The sequence below is a fragment of the Rhinatrema bivittatum genome, chromosome 8 (genome assembly GCF_901001135.1).
Source record: "Rhinatrema bivittatum chromosome 8, aRhiBiv1.1, whole genome shotgun sequence".
NCBI classification, from domain to species: Eukaryota; Metazoa; Chordata; class Amphibia; order Gymnophiona; family Rhinatrematidae; genus Rhinatrema; species Rhinatrema bivittatum.
In genome coordinates this window covers 211,982,977-212,005,043 of record NC_042622.1, presented here as the reverse complement: position 1 = coordinate 212,005,043, position 22,067 = coordinate 211,982,977, and the positions used below count along the sequence as shown (strand labels likewise).

The window sequence follows — 22,067 nt, the reverse complement described above, 5'->3', positions numbered from 1 at the left end:
AGCTGCAATAGGATCTTCACTGTAGGTCAGATTTGCTGTACTTTCCAGTCTGGACTGAAGATTTCTGGAAAATTTCTTAGCTCTCTTTTGGAGCTAGTTCTGTAGAATCAATCATAACACAGAGCACTGGCTTCTTAATGTTGTGGAAGTAGACCTTTAGGCCGACATGGAGTGTGGAGTTGACTCAACCCACAGGGAGGAGTCCTGCAGGTCCTCACCGTCAGCAGGCAGAGCGGGCTGGAACAGAGGCCCAACTGGAATTTCACCAATACCAACCCTCGTTCTCCTCACATTGAACCCTTGGGTGCCGGGGCCAGCTGGACTTAGGTGCTGCCTCTGTGGAGGTGAAAATCCGTTGCATAGAAGAGATTGCAGGCCAGCACAGTTAGATCAAGCAGTGATCAGGATAGGCAACAGGCAAACAGAATCGGGCTCAGGCTGTGGTCAGAGGCGGGCAGAGTTCACTCAGTGTCATGGTTCAGGCAGTGGTCAGGGCAGGCGGAGTACAATCAGTAACAGTGAGCAGGATGTGGTCAGAGGCAGGTGGAGGTAAAGCAGCATCAAGGTCAAGCCAGAAAGTCCGATCCGCTGAGACGAGCTATGAAGAGGAGAAAGGAGAAATAGAGACCACAAAAACAAGACAAGATGCTGAAGACAGACAAAGTGAAGACTGATCTTGAAGACAAGAACTCAGAGGACAAACAAGACTGCCAAGGAACCAGGAACAGGATGCAGGAACTCAGGAATGCCACACAGCGGAATCAGCAACCAAGAAGCAGGAAACGGGAACCAGGAACGCAGTTGAAAATTGCTTTTCCAACAGAGTCGACCTATTACTGGGGCAAGGGGCTACTGCAGGTGAGACCTTAAATGGTCCCTCAATGATGATGTCATCTGTGGGCGCTGCTTTCCTGTTCCCGCCACTAGACCTTCAAGAGGAGGAGGAACGAGTGCATGCGTGCGTGCCTAGGGAAGGCCCAGATAGCTTGCGGCATCGGATTTAGGCTGAGCACAGCGGCCTACCATGCCGGCAGAGAGAGAGCCGCACCGGCATTGCAGGAGGGACAGAGACAGAACGCGGCAGTCAACTGCGTCTTTCTTCGATGGTCTCCTTCGGCGTCGGCCTTCATCAGGGCAGGATCAAGGCCAGAGGTGAGTGTAACAGCTTGTGGGGGGTAGCCAAGTGCAACATTTAACCAGTAACACTACATAACATTAACACACTCACAGATCACAGTGGCATACACCCTGGAGGAAGTTAATTCCTCCTTCTGATTAAATGCAGCAGGTTTAACCCCTTCAGTCCTGACTTACATAAAGGGAATTCTTCAGACTACCAGGTGCTGCAGAACCATGCACAAGTCAGGATAACACTTACAAGGTAATTTAGGGGCTTGCAGGGGTAAGGAGTCTTAATGCAGAATACAAAGGATCCAGGGATATAATAGGGAATCAAAGAGGCACATAAAACCCCATTTCCTCACATTGTTATATACAAAGCAGTTCCCATGTCACAAGATGTTGAATGTATGCTAATTATTAGGGTTAAACATGAAATACACAGAAGCCATCCTCTCATGCACATTGAGGTCCATATTCAACCGCTGGCCAGCTAGGAAGGTTATCCTGATAAGTTTATCTGGATAACTTAGCCAGGAATTTCAGTGGCACATCTACACCACTGAATATACTTGACTATCTTAAAGTTACCAGATAGGTTTGTCTAGTTAAAATTTGACTACTTTTTTGGCTGTACTAAAATTATGCAGTTACATTGGCTGGCTAATACTGAAAATCAGCATTATCTGGCTAACTTACGGGCTGATACAATAAGATGCACGGGAGAGCCGGCTAGCGCCCGCTCTCCCAACACATGCGCAGGCCACTCTCCTGGGCGTGCGATTCAGTAAAGAAAGATATGCAAATTAGGGCCCGCGGTAAAAGGAGGCGCTAGGGACATGCTAGTGTCCCTAGCGCCTCTTTATTGACAGAAGTGGTGGCTGTCAGCAGGTTTAACAGCCGATGCTCATTTTTACCGGCGTTGGTTCTCGAATCCGCTGACAGCCACGGGTTCGGAAAATGGACGCCGGCAAAATTGAGCTTCCGACTTCCAATCCGCGGGCCGATTTTTATTTATTTTTTTTAAAAATTTTGTTTAATTTTTGGGGCCTCCGACTTAATATTGCTATGATATTAAGTTGGAGGGTGTACAGAAAAGCAGTTTTTTCTGCTTTTCTGTACACTTTCCCAGTGCCGGCCGAAATTAACTCCTGCCTTTCAGGCTGATGCAGTAAAATGCGCTCAGACTGAGCTCACTGCTAACCTCTGTTTGGCTGCGCATTTTCGACGTGCTATTTTTACCCCTTATACAGTAAGGGGTAATAGTACGTGGAAAACGCGCAGCCAACCCCCCCGAAACTAATAGCGATATTAAGTCGGAGGCCCCAAAAACAAAAAATAAATTAAAAATCTGCCCGCGGGTTGGAAGATGGACATGTCAAAAACGCACAGCCAAACAGGGGTTAACAGTGAGCTCAGCCTGAGCGCACTTTACTGCATCAGCCTGAAAGGCAGGAGTTAATTTCGGCTGGCACTGGGAAAGTGTATAGAAAAGCAGAAAAAAAACTGCTTTTCTGTACACCCTCCAACTTAATATCATAGCGATATTAAGTCGGAGGCCCCAAAAACTTTTAAAAAATTAAAAAAAAAAAAAAAAAAAAAAAAATCGGCCCGTGGATTGGAAGTCGGATGCTCAATTTTGCCGGCGTCCGTTTTCCGAACCCGTGGCTGTCAGAGGGTTCGAGAACCTATGCTGGTAAAATTGAGCATTGGCTGCCAAACCCAATGACAGCCGCCTCTTCTCTCAAAAAGGAGGCACTAGGGACGCGCTAGTGTCCCTAGTGCCTCCTTTTACCGCGGGCCCTAATTTGCATATCTTTCTTTACTGAATCGCGCGCCCAGGAGAGGGGCCTGGGCGCGTGTCGGGAGAGTAAGCGCTAGCCAGCTGTCCTGCACGTCTTATTGTATCGGCCCGTTTGGCAGGCGTTAATTTCTGAAAGTAAAAGGTGCGGCTTGGGCGCTATTAGTTTTTTTTGGGGGGGGGGGGTTGGCCACACGTTTTCCACGCACTATTACCCCTTACTGTATAAGGGGTAAAAATAGCGCGTCAAAAACGCGCAGCCAAACGGGGGCCAACAGTGCTCTCAGCCTGAGCACACTTTACTGCATCGGCCAGTTAGCCAGATAATGCTGCTCTACCCTGGAACACCCCTGATGTAAGCAGATACATTTTCAGCAGTCAGACAAGCGAGATTTTCAAATCCTGATATTGTCCGGCTAAATGCCAGATTTAGATAGACAAATATGCTGGATATGGACCTCACTAAGTCCATGGTATAAGCATATAATATGCATGTTAAATCCTCAAGTGTAATATTATTAAATATTTATTTACATCCGTGTGGAGACATTTTATTTACTGGGAATACATGTACAGTAATGTTGTAGAGCGCTAGGAGAGCAGACCCACTTACCAAGAGATGTGTGTTCTAGGGCCACGGCTCGACCCCAGAGGAACTCCGGAGAGGTGCAGCGGTAGGCGAGGCATGCCCGAGCATGGACAGATGATAAATGACTGGAAATACTGACCCTCCTCTGGACCTGCACGCTTCGGAAGACCAGCAACGCAATGATGATCTTATGAACATTCCTCCAACCGTTCCAAGCCCTTTTGTACCTGCCGCAGTGTACGGCAAGAAGCGGCAGGCCGGATGGAGGCCAGGGCAGCAAAGACCGGAACATGGAGATTCAGACGAGACTTCAGGAACGAGGTACTTGGATGCACAGACGTAGACTCAGGAATGAGGTACTTGGATACACAGATGAGACTCGGGCATACGGACAGTGGCACGATCCCTCAGGGCGCCCTACTCGGCCAGTACTACTGGTCTGGTCACGGACCACCCTGTCCTACATCCGCGGGAGCGGGACCAGCACAGGAAGGAACGAGATACTAGGCTTTCAGAAGACTCAGGAAAGAGGTACAAGGCTTTCAGAAGGTTCAGGAGCAAGGTACAAGGCCTGCATCATGAAGCGCCCTACACAGCCCGCCCGTGGGGCTGGTCACGGACCACGACATGGCTCGCCGCGGGGTACAAGGCTTTCAGAAGACTCAGGAACGAGGTACAAGGCTTGCATCATGAAGCGCCCTATTCAGCCCGCCCATAGGGCTGGTCGCGGACCACGACATGGCACGTCAGGGGTTCAGGACAACTGGACAGGAACACGGACATCAGGAACAAGAGAAACAACATCTGGACTGGAACACGGATACTGGATCAGGAGACAGACCTTAGACTTGGAACACGAACAACAGGCAGACATCAGGACCTGGAAGAAGTGCTGGAACAAGGACGACTCCTGGAGCAAAGGCCAGCAGGATCCCAGGAGTACCCAACTCCTTGCAAAGGCAAAGCTGGAATGGATGCTGAGCCCTTTTGTAGGGCTGAAGAGGACAACGCCCAGGGAGGGGTCAGCAGAGGGCCACACCTGGCTGGCCCTTGAAAAACCAGAGAGAGGCACGCGCCCGCGCCCTAGGAAGCTGGAGAAGAGAGAGCTGGAAGCTGGTGGCGTCCTCAGCCACGTGGAAGGCCCAAGGAAGCAAGGCAGGTAGCGGAGCAGCCCTGCCCTGAAGCTGGAGAGAAAGGCAGGCTGCATGAGCAGCTTCCAGCCGTGAAGAGCGAAGCAGGAAGAGCAGGAAGCGAAGAAGGGCTGGCTGCAGGACGAGACGAAGGCTGCAGGCACCGACAGGGACGGCCTCCCTGCCGGCTGAAGACCCCGGCCTCGTGGAAACAGCCGTGGGGACGGCCCCAGCTGAGTCGGGGAAGCAGGAGCGGCAGCGGCGGTCCCAGCCGCATGGGGGAACTCCCGGCGGCCCGACCCTGCCGCGCAGGGCCGGAGGCAGCCAGGGAGGAGTCCAGAAACGGCGACACACCCGCCGCGAAGAAGATAGCGTCAGCGGCCCGATTGGCCGCGTGAAGGTAAGAGCCTGCCTGCGCTCCTCGCGGGCAGGATCGCAACATAGTAATGTAATAGACTGACATTATTATATTGGTCCCAGCAAAAATGTAAAAATTCCTTGGGAATTCAACACAGAGGCTGGTGGCAGCTTGGAGACTAGAAGTTGCCACCAGCCTCTGTGTAGTTCCGACTTGGAAATTATATCATCTTGGAAATTCTGTTACAAAACATGGGAATAATTTTGGTTAAACCTATGCCAAGAGTCAGGATAGCCTGCATCGTGGCTGTGGCAGCAATTGCAACGTAGCACTGTCGTGACATCGCAGACGGGATAGAAGAGGACATCTCACTGTGGATGTGGAACCTGCCACCTTTTTAACTGGGGGGGGGAGGGGGCTCATGGACAGGGCGGCCTTCACTTTTGACTACATAAAGTGACGCCAGTTGGCATTTCAGCAAGGAGGTCATGGTTTCAGCGAGCAAGGATACAGAACTTCCCTCTGGAAGAGTTTCCCTCTCCAGCAAGGCAGAAGTGCCTTTAGCGGGACAATTTAGAGGAGCCTGGAGGGAAACCATAGATTGAACCTGGGGTCCTCGGAGCTGCTCTAGCACTGTCCCTGGCCTTCGAGGACCTGCACAGAATGAAAGAAAAGCCTCCATAAAATCAGACCAAAACATTTTTCTAACCTTTAAATACCTCACGTCTTCTTTTTTTTTTTTTTCAGAGACGCATTTGCAAAAGTGGAGCCTGCACGTTGCGACCCACATCCAGGTTGAGCTGAAGAGAGCAGAAGCAGAATCTGAGGTGAGTCTGTGTAGTCAGTGTATTAGGGGAGCCCATGCACTGCTGTCCCTCCAGTGCCAAAACTACAAGGCAGTGCGGGGGAGGGGGAGGCACTGTGCTTCCAGTACCAGCACTGCAAGGTAGAACTGAGGGGGAGGGGGAGGCACTGCAAGGTAGAACTGAGGGGGAGGGGGAGGCACTGCAAGGTAGAACTGAGGAGGTGCTGTCCTGATGGGGGGGAGGTGGGGTCTGAAGGGTAAGGAGGGGTTGAGAGAAGTGTAAATACCTGAAGGGCTGGGAAAGGGGATGAGAAAGGAGTGGACATGGAGCTTGGAGGATTTGAGTGACAGGAAAGGAGATGGGGAAGAGGAGCGGATGGGAAGCAGAGGAAAGTAGAAGAGGGCTGGGAAGGAGGTGAATACAAAGGATAGAAATGAGGCCCTAGGGAGTGGACAAAGTCAAGGGGGAATAGGAGATTGAGAAAGGTGTGAGAGACAGGTGGGGAATGGGAGAGCAGGGGAAGGAGTGAGAGATGGGAAGAAATGGGAAGGCTGGTGAGGAGGGGAGAGTGGGAGATGGAAAGCTGTAGGTAGGCAAGAGGTGAAGACTGAGGACCGGAAAACTTAACAAAGTGGGATGAGGAGAATGGGGAGCAGGACTGGAGGGTGTGAGACAAAACGTAGAAGATGGAAAGGGGAGAGAGGTAAAGAGGTGTGGAAGGGGTGAGAGTGAGAGGGAATGATTGGAGAGGGAGTGTGTGTGTGCCAGCCTGAGGATGATTGAGGGGAGGAGAGCTTTGAGAAAGCCAGAAAGAGGTAGCTGTGGTGGGGAGAGGAAGTACGAAGGAGGTGGGTAAGGGGAGGAACCCAGTGAGGGGAGATGCAGGTCTGAGAAGGGAGTCGGGATGTAAAGGGTTGAGACAAGGAGAAAAAGAGGGATGAAATCTAGCTGTGAGTTAGAGAGAAATGGAGAAAAACTAAATGAATTAAAGTCAGAGAGAGATGTAGGAGGGGGGAGTGAGGAAGACACAATAAAAATGTGTTTAAACATTTTTATTAAGTGATTCCAAAAAATGGACAATTACAGCAAAAGCCAATGAAACATATTAACCAGTGAAACTTCAACAGTAAGCCATATACGATGAGAGAAACAAAATGGAAAGGAGAGCCTGGCAAAGGAGTTAGGAGAAGATCAACTAGAAGAAATTGGAATAAAGAGACCAGGACCAATGGGATTAGAAAAATAAAATGTCCTGATGCCACAGATAGAAAAAAAAAAGTAGAGCTTGAAGACCTGAGGGCAAGCTAATTTTCAAAAGGAAACTCCCTGCAATTTCCCTTTGAAAATCCTGTGGCAGTAATGGTGGCGCATTACCTTAGATGCTTTGTAAATTCAAAGTACGTGAGGGGATGCCATCCAGAAATCGTTAGCCATTCTTTTGGAGGCTTGCCCCCAGTGCTGCCTCTTTTCCCCATGCATACTTTTCCTGGCACGGGGGAGGGGGAAGGGGCAGGGCAATTTTAAAAGGGGTACCATAGAGAATTGCTTTGAATATTGTCCTCTTTATTTTCAGTTTTGTGATTGAATATGTCAGCTGTGGGAATGTGTGCCTCCGATGTCTTTGTATTTTGCTCAGCATTAGAGGAAATGTATTTCTGTTTTTGTAGTTTCTGTAGGCCCCTCGGAGATCTAGCTTGGTGAAAATGCGTGCCCCCTGAAGGCGGTCCAGTAGCTCAGGGATCAGAGGCAGAGGGTAGCGATCACGCTTAGTTATGGCATTCAAACCACGATAGTCAATACAGGGGCGGAGTGAGCCGTCCTTCTTAGCCACAAAGAAGAAGCCCGCTCCTGCAGGGGAACGAGACGGTCGAATGAAGCCTTTGGCCAGGTTCTCGGTAACATATTGGGACATGGCTGCGGTTTCCGGTAAGGACAGCGGATACACTCAGCCTCAAGGGGGCGTGATGTTCGGTAGTAGGGCAATCGAAGGGCCGGTGCTGCGGAAGAATCTCTGACATTTCTTTGGAGAAGACGTTAGCAAAGGCCTGGTATGGCTCTGGCAGAAGGAGCGAGGAACAGAGCTGTATTGGCCTCCTGGGACGAGGAATTTGTAGGCAATGAGTGAAGCAGTGGGGACTCCACTGGGTGAGCTGGAAGGTATCCCACTGGATGACTGGTGAATGGCGCTGTAACCAGGGCAGACCCAGGACCAGGGGATGCACAGCCCGTTCAAGGATTAGGAGGGAGATCTCCTCAGAGTGAAGCAGTCCGGTCTGGAGGGTCAGAGGACCTGTATAGCGGGTAACGGTCCCTGGGAGCAAGGTGCCACGAATGGAAGAAATGCGCAGCGGTGGAAGCTGGGGTTGCGTGGGAAGTAGAAGTTGGTCAACCAGGTCGGCGATGATGAAGTTGCCCTCAGCCCCAGAGTCTATAAAGGCACAAGTCTGAAGTTCTCCACCGGGATATTTAAGAGTCACTGGAAGGATGCAATGAGGAGCTGAGCCTGCAAAGCCTAGGAGTAGCTCCTCATGATGACCTAGGCTCGGTCGTTTCCCGGATGTTCGGAGCAATTGGCAAGAAAGTGACCCTTGCCCCCACAGTAGAGGCACAGACCCAAGGAGCGGCATCTCTTTCTCTCCTCAGGGGTCAGAGGAGACCTCCCCAGCTGCATGGGTTCTCCGGGAGTGGCGGAAGCAGATGGTACCCTGGGGCTTGGAAGCCGTGCGGAACTAGGAGTTGATGGTGGCGTTCTGCGAACAGAGTGGTTCTCCTTATCTCGCTGCTGTAGACGACGATCCACTCTCCCAGCAATATCAATCAGGTCATTGAGGTCATCCGGTAGATCTCGGCCTGCGAGCTCATCCTTGATGCGGCTAGCTAGGCCCTCCAGAAAGATCCCCCTCAGGCAATCATCCCACCAGCCAACTTCCATGGCTAATGTTCGAAAGTCTATCATATAATCGCCTACGGAGCGAGTCCCCTGCCTGAGGTGCAAGAGCTCCGAGGCGGCCATGGTCTGGCGTGCGGGATCGTCAAAAGCAAGGTGGAAGTTCAGTACAAATTCTTGAAGGATCTGCAACAAGGGATCCTGACGCTCCCACATGGGCGAAGCCCAGTCCAGTGCCCTGCCATCCAGCAAGGAGAATATGTAGGCCACCTTGACTGCATCTGATGGGAACTGCGCGGGCAGAAGGGCGAAGCGTACATAGCACTGGTTCAAGAAACCTCGACATGTCTTGATGTCCCCTGCATAACGTGTTGGGGCAGGTAATTGGGTTGTCGAGACCGAGCTGGATACAGAGGCAGGAGGTGGAGCTGGAGGCGGGACAGAGGGAGCAGTGTCCAGGCGGCCGAGCAGTTGTTCTACAGTGGCGGCCAAGGTATCAATGCACTGCTGCTGCTGTTGGATGCGTTGTGCCATCCCCGGGATGGCCTGGAGCCCTGGATTCCTGGATTCTCCGCCGAGTCCATGGCCTTGCAAACTGTTACGGTTTAGGCAGGTCTGAAGGTAGAAGGTGGACCCTTGGGCCGGCCTACCAGTGGATGGGCAGGCCGGGAGGCGGAGACAGTAGCAGGCAAGGTTTCACCCGGAGCCCGGGACCCCCCCCCCGGGAGGAGCCCGTAGAGGCCCGAACCCTTGGGACTTAGGAGCTGCTGTGAGGATCAGAGAGGGTCGTGAGGAGTAGATATACAAGTCCAGTAGCAGCCTGGAAGCCTACCAGGAAAGTCAGAGAGTTCACTGAAGAAAGGCCCGAAAAGGAGAGCGACCCGGGTAGCCTGGCTAAAGGGCAGGCAGGCTGTAGAGCAGTAAGAGGCAAGCCGGGGTCTAAGGCGGGCAGCAGGCAGAGACGTAGTCCGAGGCAAACCGGAGTCGTGGCGGGCAGCAGGCAGAAGCGGAGTCAGAACAAACCGGGTCTTTGGCGGGCAGCAGGCAGAAGCGTAGTCAGAGGCAAAACCGGAATCAGCAGAACGCAGAGAGACAATCAGGAAGCGCAACTGGCAACAACTAAGCAGTTGGGAACCTCGTTGCAAGGCGCTTGAGTAACGGCTGGGCGCCGGTTATATCGGGAGCTGGGCGTGAGGTCATCAGAGTAGGCGGAGCCGGGCTTCCGGGAGCAGGACGCACAAGACGGGCGTCTTTGCACGCGCATGTGCGAGGCCGGCGAAGGATGAGTCAGCAATGGCGTCCTCCACGAGGAAGATGGGCGAGCAGGGGGAGCTCCGGAACCTGGGCCATGCGGGAGCCTGCGGGTGCCGGCACGGAGGTAGGCAGTTCTGAGCCCGATCAGAGGGGAAGTGGTCGGGACCGCAACAACTAAATCCAAGTATTTACTCATTTTAAAAGCTGGGATCGATGCATCTTGGGAGCATAACTCAGCGAAAAATCTGAGAAACATCTACGAATGCCCTCAGAGGTAGTTTCCAGTGTACCTTGTGAGTTATTAATTTTAGCCACTAAGGTCTGGGCTTGGGCTGCCTTCAAACTCCGCACAAGGAGACACCCTGCTTTATTGCCTCCCTCAAAATATCTTTGTTTAAGCATATTTAATTGATGACTAACATAGGTATCGTCTAGTGACCGCAATGAGTCTTTTGCCCGTAACAGACGCATGTAGGTGAGAGAGGAGTTAGTAGAAGTGTGTTGTTGTGTCAGCAGGGCAATTTCCGCTAACAATGCTGCTCTTTTGCTCTCCCGCTCCCTGTTGCAGAAAGCTGCTCTAGCAATTAACAGCCCCCTAACGACTTTAGAACACTCCCAGAGCATCACGGTGGACATACCATCTGTCTTATTGAGATGGAAGTACTCCCGTATGTGTGAATCTAGCTGTTTAGTAAAATCAGCATCTTTTAATAGACTATCGTTAAGGCGCAATGTACGAAACCCTCCATCTACGTCCCCAAGAGACACCTCTGCCCAGATAGGTGCACGGTCAGTCCATGTTATGCTATCTATACCCACTTTACCTACCAGATTTTGCATATGCGTGTCAATGAAAATGTAATCAATACGAGAGTAGGTGTTGTGTGGTTGAGAAAAGTATGTATAGGACCTAGATTTGGGGTACCTCTGCCGCCATTTGTCTACTAAGTTCCAACGGGTTAAGAAGGATTGCCATGCTTTGCGCACTCCCGATAGTGCTGTCTGCGATTTCAAGGAGTTATCAAGTTTAGGGTCCCTGGTTACGTTAAAATTTCCCCCAAGAATTATGTCCCCCTCAGCGTGATGAGATAATAGGTGGTCAATGGCTTCCAAAAATGATGACTGTGCTGTATTAGGAAAGTACACATTAACTAAAGTAATGACGTGGGTACCCACCCGTAACTTAAGCAAAATATATCTACCCATGGGGTCTCAAGCCTGATGTAACAAGTCATGGACTAGAGAATTGGATATAAGGATCCCTACCCCTCCATATCGGGAAGTTTTAGTGCTGGCTGCCCAGTAAGAGTGGAGGAAAGAAGGGAAGGTTAATAAATGCTCATACCGCTTCCCAATATGTGTCTCCTGAATAAAGGCTATAGTGGCCTGCTGTGAATGCAATTCCTTTTTGATCAGCAGTTGCTTTCTTGGAGTGTTCAGCCCTTTCACATTTAAGGATATCAGCTTAGAAGCCATCTTACTCATGTAAATCCCAATTCTACAGTGTTATAAAATATTTATAGTGGGTCCCAATGCTCATCTGACGCCGTACACTTATAAACACAGAAAAACGAGTGTTGTCCTTTGTAGGTAATTTGTGCCAAACTTTTCCCAAAAAGCGAAATATAAAAGCCCTGTTGCCAACCCCATATTGTTTAATGTATTCTGCCATTCCCTTCGGAATACCAACCACAGGGAGGCTTCAACTATACCCAGTGTGTAAGGAGCCCCCAGCAGTGAGGTAGTCCCTTACCTTTAAACCTTATTGAATATAATAATATAATAGAAGAAAATACCATATTGCAAAAGTATATAAAGCCCCAGTAGATCTATCTAAGTAGAATCCTCTTAAAGCCATAAAGAACAAAGTCACTCAAATCCTTCAGGAGATGATTCTGTGAAGTTCGTATCCATGCTCCAAAGCTATGTAAGAAGCAGTTAGTAGGAGAATCAAAGAGGATACCTGATTATCAACTCTTATCCAACACCGTAGAGCGAGTGTCCTCCGATTGCCGGCGAAGCCGCCGTCCTCCCTTTCCTGCCCTGTGCCATCTAGGCATAGTATCCAGTTTAGAAGGTGCGGCGGCCATCTTAGGGACCTGGAAGGTTACTTGTAAGTGGGCCTGTTGGAATGCCTCCGCTGCTTCCTGAATGGTTTTATACGATAAGTTGCTCCATGAACTTGAAATTGTAGGCCGAATGGATATGTCCATCGATAACGAATTCCTCTGTCACGCAGAGAGGCAGTAGCTTCACGCAAATCATAGCGGCATTTAAGTGTCACAGGCGCCAGATCCTGATATATGGATAATGAGTGTGAGTTCCATACAATTTCACACTGTTTTCGAGCTGCATCATATCCCTGTGTTTTCTGTGCAAAACTATGAAAACAAATGATTATGTCCCGGGGCCTCTGGTGAGCTCGTTCCAGATTTCACGGATGATTCTGAGACATTATTATTTTGTTCAGCATCACCTGATCTTAAGATGAAGGCACACATTTGCTGTGCTATGGTGCCAACGTCAGCGTACTCCATGTTATCCGGTACTCCACGGATCCTCAAATTACATCTTCTATTTCTATTTTCAAGGTCCTCTAATTTGTCAGAGAGGGCCGAGAGTTCGGCGGTGAGCTGGTTTGCCGTGTAGCCAGGCTATTTATGGCCTCACCGTTGCCTTCCACATGGTTATCCGTTTCATCAACGCGGGTTCCCAGGGCTGCCAAGTCCTCCTAAATGTCCGCTATAGAAGCCATGAGGTCCGTTTTGTGCTGCCTCAGGTCGGCGCGAATGTCCAGGAACCAACCTCTTATTTCTTCCCGTGACAGCACATCGCCGGCAGAATTCAGGCTGGACAGGTGGGGAGCTCCGGTAGCATCAGCTGGCGAGCCGGCGGTTTCTAAATTTAGACCGGACCTGCTCGCCCAGCGTCTGTGCTCGTTTTGCCATACGAAAATGAAGGTCTGCCGCTTTCCTTTTTGTCGCCATTTCTTAGAGCAGATCGTGTGCGAAGGCACCCGTACAAAATTGAGAGAAAAACAATCTGGGTAAAAAGACTGTATTTTATGGTATTTGTGCTTGTAGGGGACTGAGCTCAGCGCTCGGACATCCTCTCCCATCAGCCGCGGTATAGCGCCCCACTTCTCCCCTTTTCTGCCTCTCAGCTGCAGCTTACTCTGCACAAGGGATAAACCCAGGGTCCTGTCCCCCCTCCTCTCTCCCCCTCTCTTTCTTCCCTCTCTCATAGCTCAGGTTTGCATACGTGAGTTTAGGAAGAGGGCTGGGAGGATGGGAAAGGGAGGGAGGAGACTCAGAAAAAAAAAGTGACAGCAGTGCTCTCCCCCCTGCACCCCCCCCCCCCACTCCTCATCCCACAGAACATATTTGCTGCATTTTAAGTTGCAAATAATTAAATGCCCCAAACAAGCAGAAGGGAAATCTACCAAGTGTGGAGCAGCATTTGTCATAAGCATAATCTAGAAAATGTAAAACTCGAATCCTGCCAGCGTCCTCTGGGGGTAAGTTTTGGGCCGAAGTCGATGCAAGCTTCTGGGAAGATGGCATTACCGCAGCTCCCCTCCTGCTCTGAGCCAGAGAGGTTTGCCCTTTCGTGGCTCCCCCAGCAGGTGCGGGGCCTGGGGACGCAGCCGAGGGACGGCAAGGCAGGAGAGGAGGGGGCAGCAATGGCTCTCCACTTCAGCTGCCCCTTTGCCTTCCCTTCCCTCCCCTCCCCAGCCAGCAGGAGAGAGGAGCTTGTGTTCAGGTGTTCAGGCCTTTCCCTACCAGGGCTCTGCTGACCCTGCCCGAGGTGCTCAGTGTGAACAGATCGGACCCCTGCACCTGCGAGGTACCGTGAGAGTGGCAGACCTGATCCAGGCATGCCTCGCGACACCCGCCTCGGTGCTAATCTCCTGTTGGCTGAGGAGGGCTGGAGCTGAGCTTTTAAGCGGGTGCCGGGCCCAACCTTCCACTTCCTGCTCCATCCCTGAGGTTTCTCGTCCACGGGCATGCGGGTACGGATTCAGCTCTGCCGAGGCAGCTCCGCAGCAGTGCCCTTTCTGAGGCCTGAGATAAGATCTGACTGTTAGTACCTGTGCTTGGGCAGACACGCAGGAGATTTCCTCCCCCGCGGTGGCGGCGGCGGCGGCCACTATTTCCACAGTAATAAAACAACCACGTTTAGGAGACTTACAGGCTGAAAAATTGCCAAAGTAATAAAAAGTGTTAACCAGTTACATGCACCCCCCAGAAGGCTATCCACGTAACTGGCACGGATCCACTCACCAACCTCTTCCCCTCCCTGGTTATCCGAAATCAGAAAGCAGTGCCCCTCCGCCCGCCTTCCCATTAGAGCAGTGCTGGAAGGCACTGGGATCTTGGTACAAGTGTGTTACGATCCTGGCGCCAGAAAGGAGTTTGGAGAGGCATCGGCTGGATGGGACGGTTAGGGTTGGGCTGGTGGGATGGGATAGGGTATTTTTTCTGATTTGGGCTAAACGGGGAGGGGGAGAGGCCATGAACAGAACTGTGCCAGTTTTATTTTCAAAGTGTATTTGAAAGGGTTTGGGGCAGTAAGAGGGGCCATTTTTTAGATACTGGGTTGGGGGTGGGGGGGCTGGGAATCGGGAAACGTTTTTTGTTTAAACATTATTGCTGCCTAACCGGTTAAGCCTAAAGTTATCCATGAGCACGTTCTCAGATAACTGGGGGGCCGGCTAGAGTTAGCTCCTAATATTGGAGTTAGCAGGATAGGTTTGCTGGCTAACTTGTCCCCACCCCAGAACACCCCCAAAACATCCATAGCTTATTCATCTCATTTATAGCTGGATAATGACTTATCCGGCTAAAAGCCACCTATAAGTGCCAGCCATATTCTAAACTTGTGAGTTATCCAGCTAAATGCCTTTGAATATTGGCCTCTTTGATTCTAAGCTATACAAATTGCAGAGCTTTGTAATGCCTCCTAAAATCAAATATAGAATAAGCTGGAAAAAAAAAATAGCTTAACTGTAAATTTACAGAAAAGATGGGGATTTACACAGGAAGGGGAAGGAGCTGAAAAAAAATCATCTATTTCATCCAATAGCCTAGAAAATGGGTTCAAGATTGTCTCCCACTCTCCCACTGGGTTTCTGCCATGCCCCAGCCCATTTCCGTCTCTCCCTCATAGCTGCTACCTGCTCACCCGCCTGCGCAGCGTCAGTGGCTGAGGGGGCACCGAAAGCGTGAGGGGTACCTGTCCCTGTGAGGGCTCTCTCTGTGGCTGCTCAGCCTCCTTGGCTCTGTAGGACTCGCACTTCCAGTTATAGAAAGGAAGCAAGCTGACGTGAAGTGATCACCGGGACGGTGAGCAGGCGCCAGTATCACCATGAACTGCTTCAATTCACAGGTAGCAAAGACGAAGGGGGGAGAGACGCTGCTACTGGCTGCAGCCCCAGATGCTGATCACCTCAAGCCCTGGAGCACCCCCGCAACTGATGCTGGTCCACGTTTGTTACCCTAGGCCTCACCGTTTCCCTCCACTTTTCATGTTCCTGTAAATGGAAGTTCTGTGGGTTAATTTGCCTGTCTTGCCGTGCGTCTCAGTATTTTCCTCCCCTTTCTGTCTTCTCGCAGGCCCAGGTGGAGAGATTTCTGGAAGGCATTCTGTCCCTTGATGGCTTCTTGGAGACATTTCAGGATACTAGGAAGGTCCTGCACCTGCGAAGAACCCAACTGGAGAAAGTGCCGGAAGTCCTTCAGAGGGACCAGAGAATCCAACGCCCAAGTCAGGCAAGGCTGCTTATGGCAGCGTATCAAAGCCCTCAAGCCTTCAAGGCACCACTTAGTCAGCACCCGGCAGCACCCCGGACCTACAGATTAGCATCAGCATTCCTCATCCCTTCCGATGCTGTGGCTTCCTTCCCTCTGCCCTCAGCCCCTCCATCCAGGATCCTCCCTCCCCTAAGCACCCCAGCAGGCCAGTGCCAGGTTTCTCAGACAAGCCGCTGGTCTTTGGGTCCTCCGCAGCGCCTGCCAGTGTATATCCCCTTCTTAGGCCCCAAACCTTTTAAGTCCAAGCCTACAGCCAAACAGTATCAGTCGCCACACTGATACCTGGGCATCGAAGGCAGGCTCCCTGTCAGACGGCAACTCCCTTCAGAAACACTGTCTGAGCTAGGGAGCCCTCAAAAGAAAGACGCCCTTTACAGACAGAGTTATGCAAGGACAGTAGTCTCCTCCAGAGGCAGAAGATCCTCCGGAGAGTGACCAACTGAGATTTTGCTAAAGCCAGAGATCTTTTTTAAAACCGGTGAGTTTCCAATACAGCGGTCTCTTCAGAGACAGAGCCCAAGACCACTTCTACACTAGATGGGTACCCAAATGCGTGCGGTTGTGGGTTTATGGGTGTGTGCGTGAAACAGGGACCGTTGGGAGATCGTCCGCTGATGGGGCACTTATTCAGTTGCCCCATGAATATCAGCTCCAGTCACAGGGCCTTATGAAAAGGTTGCATGGTACCACTCAGGAGAAACAAAACAAACCTGCAGAAAGAGTTCACTAATTGACAAGTGACCCCTTCTTCTTGCAGCTGAACCCAATCACCTGGAACATTTCATATGCTCATGAAAACGTTTTTATAAAGTTACATTTTCCAAATCTTTGTCATGTGTTACATAAGCTATTGGCTTACAAATAAAATCTATTTTCTTTTCTTATATTTGGATTTGGTTCTCATATTGCTCATTCAACCCTAACCTCCTGTTGGCTGCCCTTGTTTGCTGACTGAGCCTCACACGATGGAAATGGACTGGGTAGACCTCCCTCCCAGCACTACCAACCCTTCAAAATCGCCCTCTCCACCTTCCTGCCTGGGCTGCCAGCTTGGAATGAATTCTCCTTTCAGTCCTGTCTCGTGATTAAAGAGAGACCGACATACAGGAGAGGCATTTAGAGATAAGGGATGACCTTCGCATACCCAAACCCCCAGGTGTCCTAGGGCCTGTGTGTGAGGAGCTCTGCCTGAACACAGAACCTCACCAAATACAAATTCTGTCGGGGACATTTGCATCAGCTGCTGCCATTTTGGATAATGGCAGCAGCAGGGCAGGAGAGACGGGGATCACTCCTGCTCTTTTACCATCTGGGAGTCAGATGGGGGGGGGCTGGGCCTTTAGTGGGGGTCAGGGTTTGCACCCAGGGGAATGGGGCTGATCAGTTTATACTTTGGGGCAACCTACGGCGGCAGGCCATTTGAGAAAAGGGGGATTTTGGGGAGGAACTGGTGGTGGGGAAGGTGGGAGAGAGAGGGTCCGGGATTGCTCATTCTCACGGGCACTAACGCTGAATGTCGGCGTTATCTGGGTGGGTTAGCCTGGGCCCAGAACACCTTCAGTGTATCTGGGTACGTTTTATTCAGCTAAAAACTTACCCCCAGATAAGTCTGCGGAAGTCAGAGCGATGGGATTTTTTTTTAATCCCGCAGTTTGTCCAGCCATGTCCCAAACTTAGCCAAACCCTTCTAATATGGACCTCATTGTATCTGAAGAGGTCTTGGAACAGAAGCCACTGGGTACTGCAGGTAAGTAAACAAATGTTTATTATTAGAGCTAACAGAGCTACAAGTGAGCCTGTGGCTGGCTGACTAGCACAGAGACAGCAGAGAGGCTGGAAGTAACAGCCTGCAACATGCTTCTTCTTAAAAAAAAGCAACACCTTGCATCATAAGAATTATGCTACCTTGGTCACAATCACAAACCACTGACGAGCCCTCACCAAATACAGAATAAGCGACCACAAATTAGAACCAGAAATATGCAGACAACGGTTGACATGGAAACCGCAAGAAGTAAGCCCTGGAAAAACAGAAACAGAAGTGCATTTCCTCCTGTTATGTGCAAAATACAAAAGGGATAAAAGATGCACATTTCCAAAGCTGCCCAAGGGACTCGGGTCAAGGAGGGAGGCTTCTGGCCAGTCCTGTTTTTGTGAACTTGCCCCCCCAGTGCACTCTGGTAGCTGTAGTCTCATTTGAAATCAGGACTGCAGGTACCGTAGTGCATCACTGGGTTGTCAGAAATCCAGGACGGACTTAAAATCTCTCTCCTTGAGCTTGGCAGTCTGTTGCCTGAGGCGAGGGATGAGATAGCGCCCTCCCCCCCCAAGACAGGGCACCCTTTCAGTTATTTCAAATGTTGTGGAAGGGGAAAAGCAGGGGTCAGAATTCCCAGAGGAGGGGCAGACTGGCAGATAGTGTCAGTGAAAATATTTCTAAGAAGTTGGCAACCCTGCCACACTCCCAGGAACCCTAAAACCTGTCTCCCATCTGTTCCCCGGCATTCTCCCTTGCAGAAGTGGGAGATGGGTGAATGGTGGAGGTCTATGGGTGGCAAATTCTCTCCGAGCCACTGCAAGGGCATTTGGCACCTTAGGTGAACTTTGCAGCCTTGTCTCTGCACCCCTCCCCCACCCTCACCACACACAATTAAAAATTCCACATTTAAAATAACGAATTTTACAAAAAAAAAAGGACATTGAAAGTATAGTCTTCTGAGATAAAAAATATCACAACCCTGCAATAAGCACACCTGGGCCGCCTCCATTTTTCTCCTGTTGTAATGCAGATGTGGGCTTCACATATTACACCAGGCAGCTAAATAGCAATGCACCTTCTATTAGGGAAACAGAACAAGCCAGGCTGCTATACATCCCTATACAGAACCTACATGCCAGCAGAATACCTCACCTTGGTCGCATGTGGAGAACACAGGCAGAGCCTCACAAATACAGAATAAAGAGGCCATAAAGTATAAACAGAAACATGTAAACAAAAACTGAACTGGAAACCACACCAAGCCAAACACTATGCAGTGCAAAACTGGAAAAATAGAAATTCTGTTCCTCGAAATAATAAAATCAAAGAATATAAAGTATCATAATAGTAAAAACATACTAATAAGAATAGATATTTCAAAAAACAGCTGATGAATAGAATAACAGCTATTAAAAACTCATACAAAAATGATACAACATTCCCTAACATCAATAAAATATTAATAAATAGCAAATACATCAAATACACCCAACAAATAAAACTAAGAAAGATTTAAAAAATCCCCACATTCCATAGCTGGGAATTTTTGATTTCCAGTCATCCTGAAATTGCCCTGGATTAGAGCGGGGGGGGGGGGGACAAGGAGGGAGATTTCCTCCTTTTACATACACATGTTCATTCTCTCCCTCTTACACAAACACATGCTCTCACACATGTCCTTTCACACACTCACAGGTGCTGTCATGCTTTCACTCACACACACACATACGTGCTCTCTCACAATTTCAGGAGGACTATGCTCTTCCACAAATATACATGCTCACACATTTTTTCACACACATACATAGATGCTGTCATATATGTATGCTCTCACATAAATCTTTTTCACACACATGCTTACACGTTCTTCCACACACATGCTCTCTCACTCACAGGCGCATGCTCTCACACACACACACACACACACTCTTCCTCTCCCTCACTCAATTCTACCTTTTGGCTATGGGCCGATGAGCTCAGCAACCAGCTGGTGGCCTCCTTGTCTTCTGCCGCAGGTAGCCGCTGGGCCGCCTCCATTTTTCTCTGGCAGCAGGCTGGACCCCGCTGGCAGCCTGCTGGCATACCTGGGAACTTTTGATTTGTAGTCACCCTGAGATTGTTGTGGATGGGAGGGAAGGAGGCAAAGGGGACTGGGGAACTTTTCTCTTTGTCTTTGTGGGCAAGTCATTTCCTGCACCGCCGCGAGGCTCTTTTTCTGGCCTGTGGGAATTGGAAGCCCCACGGGCATATTAATACATTTGGTGGCAAGGTGAGGCCGCTGCCAGAGTGTTTTGGGGGGCATTTTATGCCGCTCCAAAATTTTGCCGCCTGAGGTGGCTGCCTCACCCTGCCTCATTATAGAAGTGCCCCTGATCCTAGTCATTTATCTTTTATACTTTGGGATTTATCTGTGTTTTCATTCAGCATTAGGTAGAATATGCTACTTTTAGTAACTTAGAGTGTCTGGCTAATCTTGTCAGTTAGCTGGATAAATCCTCAGGGTTGAAATTTTCCCCTTTCTTCCCCCTACCACCCCCCCCCCCCCCCCCCCCCCCCCCCCCCCCGTCAGTGGGTAAATCTTGTGCTTGAAACTCATTGTGCACACAAAGTTTACCATCATAAAAAGAAGCAAGGTTGGAGGCGTTCCCAGGGTGAGGTAAAACCTTTATGTGCTTGGCACTGGTATTCAGTACTGGCCAGATACATTTATGTATATAAATTCTGCCTCTGCAGTGTATATATGCTTCTCTATTACACTGCCACCCCTTGTCATCTTGCGATATCGCTTAGATTAAGAGTTTTCGCAGGATGTAGAACACCTTATCCTGATTGTTTATTGTTTGAATGTTTCTGAGCTCCTTATTGGATCTCTTCCTCTTATGTTCTCGCTGTCTGTCTGTGTTCTCTTCTCTTCCTGTTGGTTCTTTGACTCAATGGCGTAGTCACGGATGAGTCTGGGTGGGCTGTGGCCCACCCACTTTGAGTACAGGCCCACCCACTTAGCGTTGCCCCAGTTTGGCAACCTAAGAAGCAGCGGCCAAGGAGGGAAGGTGGCCCGGGAGGCCGCCAGTGGACCCTGCCCCACCGGCAACCGAAGAGAAGGCGGCCCGCGAGACCATCAGTGGCTCCCATCCCACTAGATGCTGGAAACAGAATGATGCCCAGGAGCCTGCCAGTGGACCACACCCCACCAGCAGCCAAGAAGAGAAACCCAACCAGAGAGAGCCCATTCGCCTGCTCCTCCTCCTCCTCGTGTGCCGGCCCTACTGAATTCAAAATGCTTCTGGCTATCATGTGCTCTATGTTGATCTTGTGATGCACGAGATCAGCATAGAGGAAGTGATAGTCGCAAGAATTTTGACTAGTGCAGGGGCCAGCACACGAGAAGGAGCAGCAGTAGAATGGGCTCTCCCTTCTGCTCCTCATGGGGAGACTGCCTGTCTGGATGTGTTTTTGAGTGAATGGGAGCCTGTCATGTGTATGTGTGTGTGAGTGAGCTTGCCTGGGGGAGGGGTGTGTTGGTGTGTGTGTGTGTGTGTGTGTGTGAGCATATCTAGGGGAGGGGGTGTTGGTGTGACTGGAGCCTGCCTGGGGGAAGGGGGTGTTGGTGTGATTGGGAGCCTGCCAGGATGTGTGTGTATGTGAGAGAAGCTGTGCGTATGTGGAGGAAGAGTATGTACATGGAAGTGAGAGCCTGCGTGAGGGACAGTATGAGAATGGGAGCCTCTGTGTGTGTGTATGTGTGTGTGTATGAGCCTGCATGTTTGTGTGGGAATGTGAACCTGTGTGTGAGAGGGAATGGGAACTCGCCTGTGAGAGTGCGAGCCTGTGTGTGTGTGTGTTGGAGTGCGAACCTGTGAATGAGAGCCTGCATGTGAGAGTGGGATCCTGCATGTAAGAGAGAGCATTTGAGAGTGGGAGCCTGTGTGTATGTGAAAGACAGCATGCAAGAGTGGGAGCCTGTGTGAGAGAAAGCATGTGTTTCAGAGAGTGCATGTAAGAGAGAATGTGTGTGTGTGTGTGTGTGTATGAAGGAGGAAGGAAAGAAGACAAGAGGAAAGAGAAGAAACAGAATAAAAGAGATCCTGAAAAAGGAATTAGGAAAAGACAGACAGGGGGGAACAAAGAGACAGGGACCAACCGATTAGAAAAATAAGATCAGACAAAGGTAAAAAAAAATTATTTTGACTTTCAGCGATTGGAATATGCATTCTTAGGAGTTACTGCTGTTATGGTATGACATGGGAAGGTTCTAGGTGTTTGTGTTTTTGTAGGGATTTGTTTTACTTCACAAAGTGTTTGGCATTGGAGGGAGTTTGTTTTGCTGTCACTGAGGTGGCACCAGCATTTGAATATATTTTTTTGCATGTCCTAGTTCTGTTCTGCACCTGTTGCAAATCTTAAGTTCTAATGATTATTATGATTATTGCTGTTTTATTGTAGTTATGATATTCTCTGCATTTTTGGAAAGAGGATTCATAAAAGAATACACATTTGTTTTATTACATAATTGGATCTGATGTTTCTGTTAAACTTGTTACTTTTTACGCG

General features: G+C 50.0%; 1 protein-coding gene across 1 annotated transcript in view; it reads left to right on the top strand.

Annotated features, from left to right (window-relative positions):
- The window catches only part of VPS37D (VPS37D subunit of ESCRT-I), a 28,769-nt gene extending 12,128 nt beyond the window's left edge, over nucleotides 1-16,641 (top strand). The window contains exons 3-4 of the mRNA XM_029612533.1: nucleotides 5,745-5,824; nucleotides 15,560-16,641. Coding sequence (XP_029468393.1) covers nucleotides 5,745-5,824; nucleotides 15,560-16,036 — 557 coding nt within the window. The 3' untranslated portion in view covers nucleotides 16,037-16,641. The remainder of the gene's footprint in view (nucleotides 1-5,744; nucleotides 5,825-15,559) is intronic.
- Nucleotides 16,642-22,067: the final 5,426 nt, after the last annotated feature.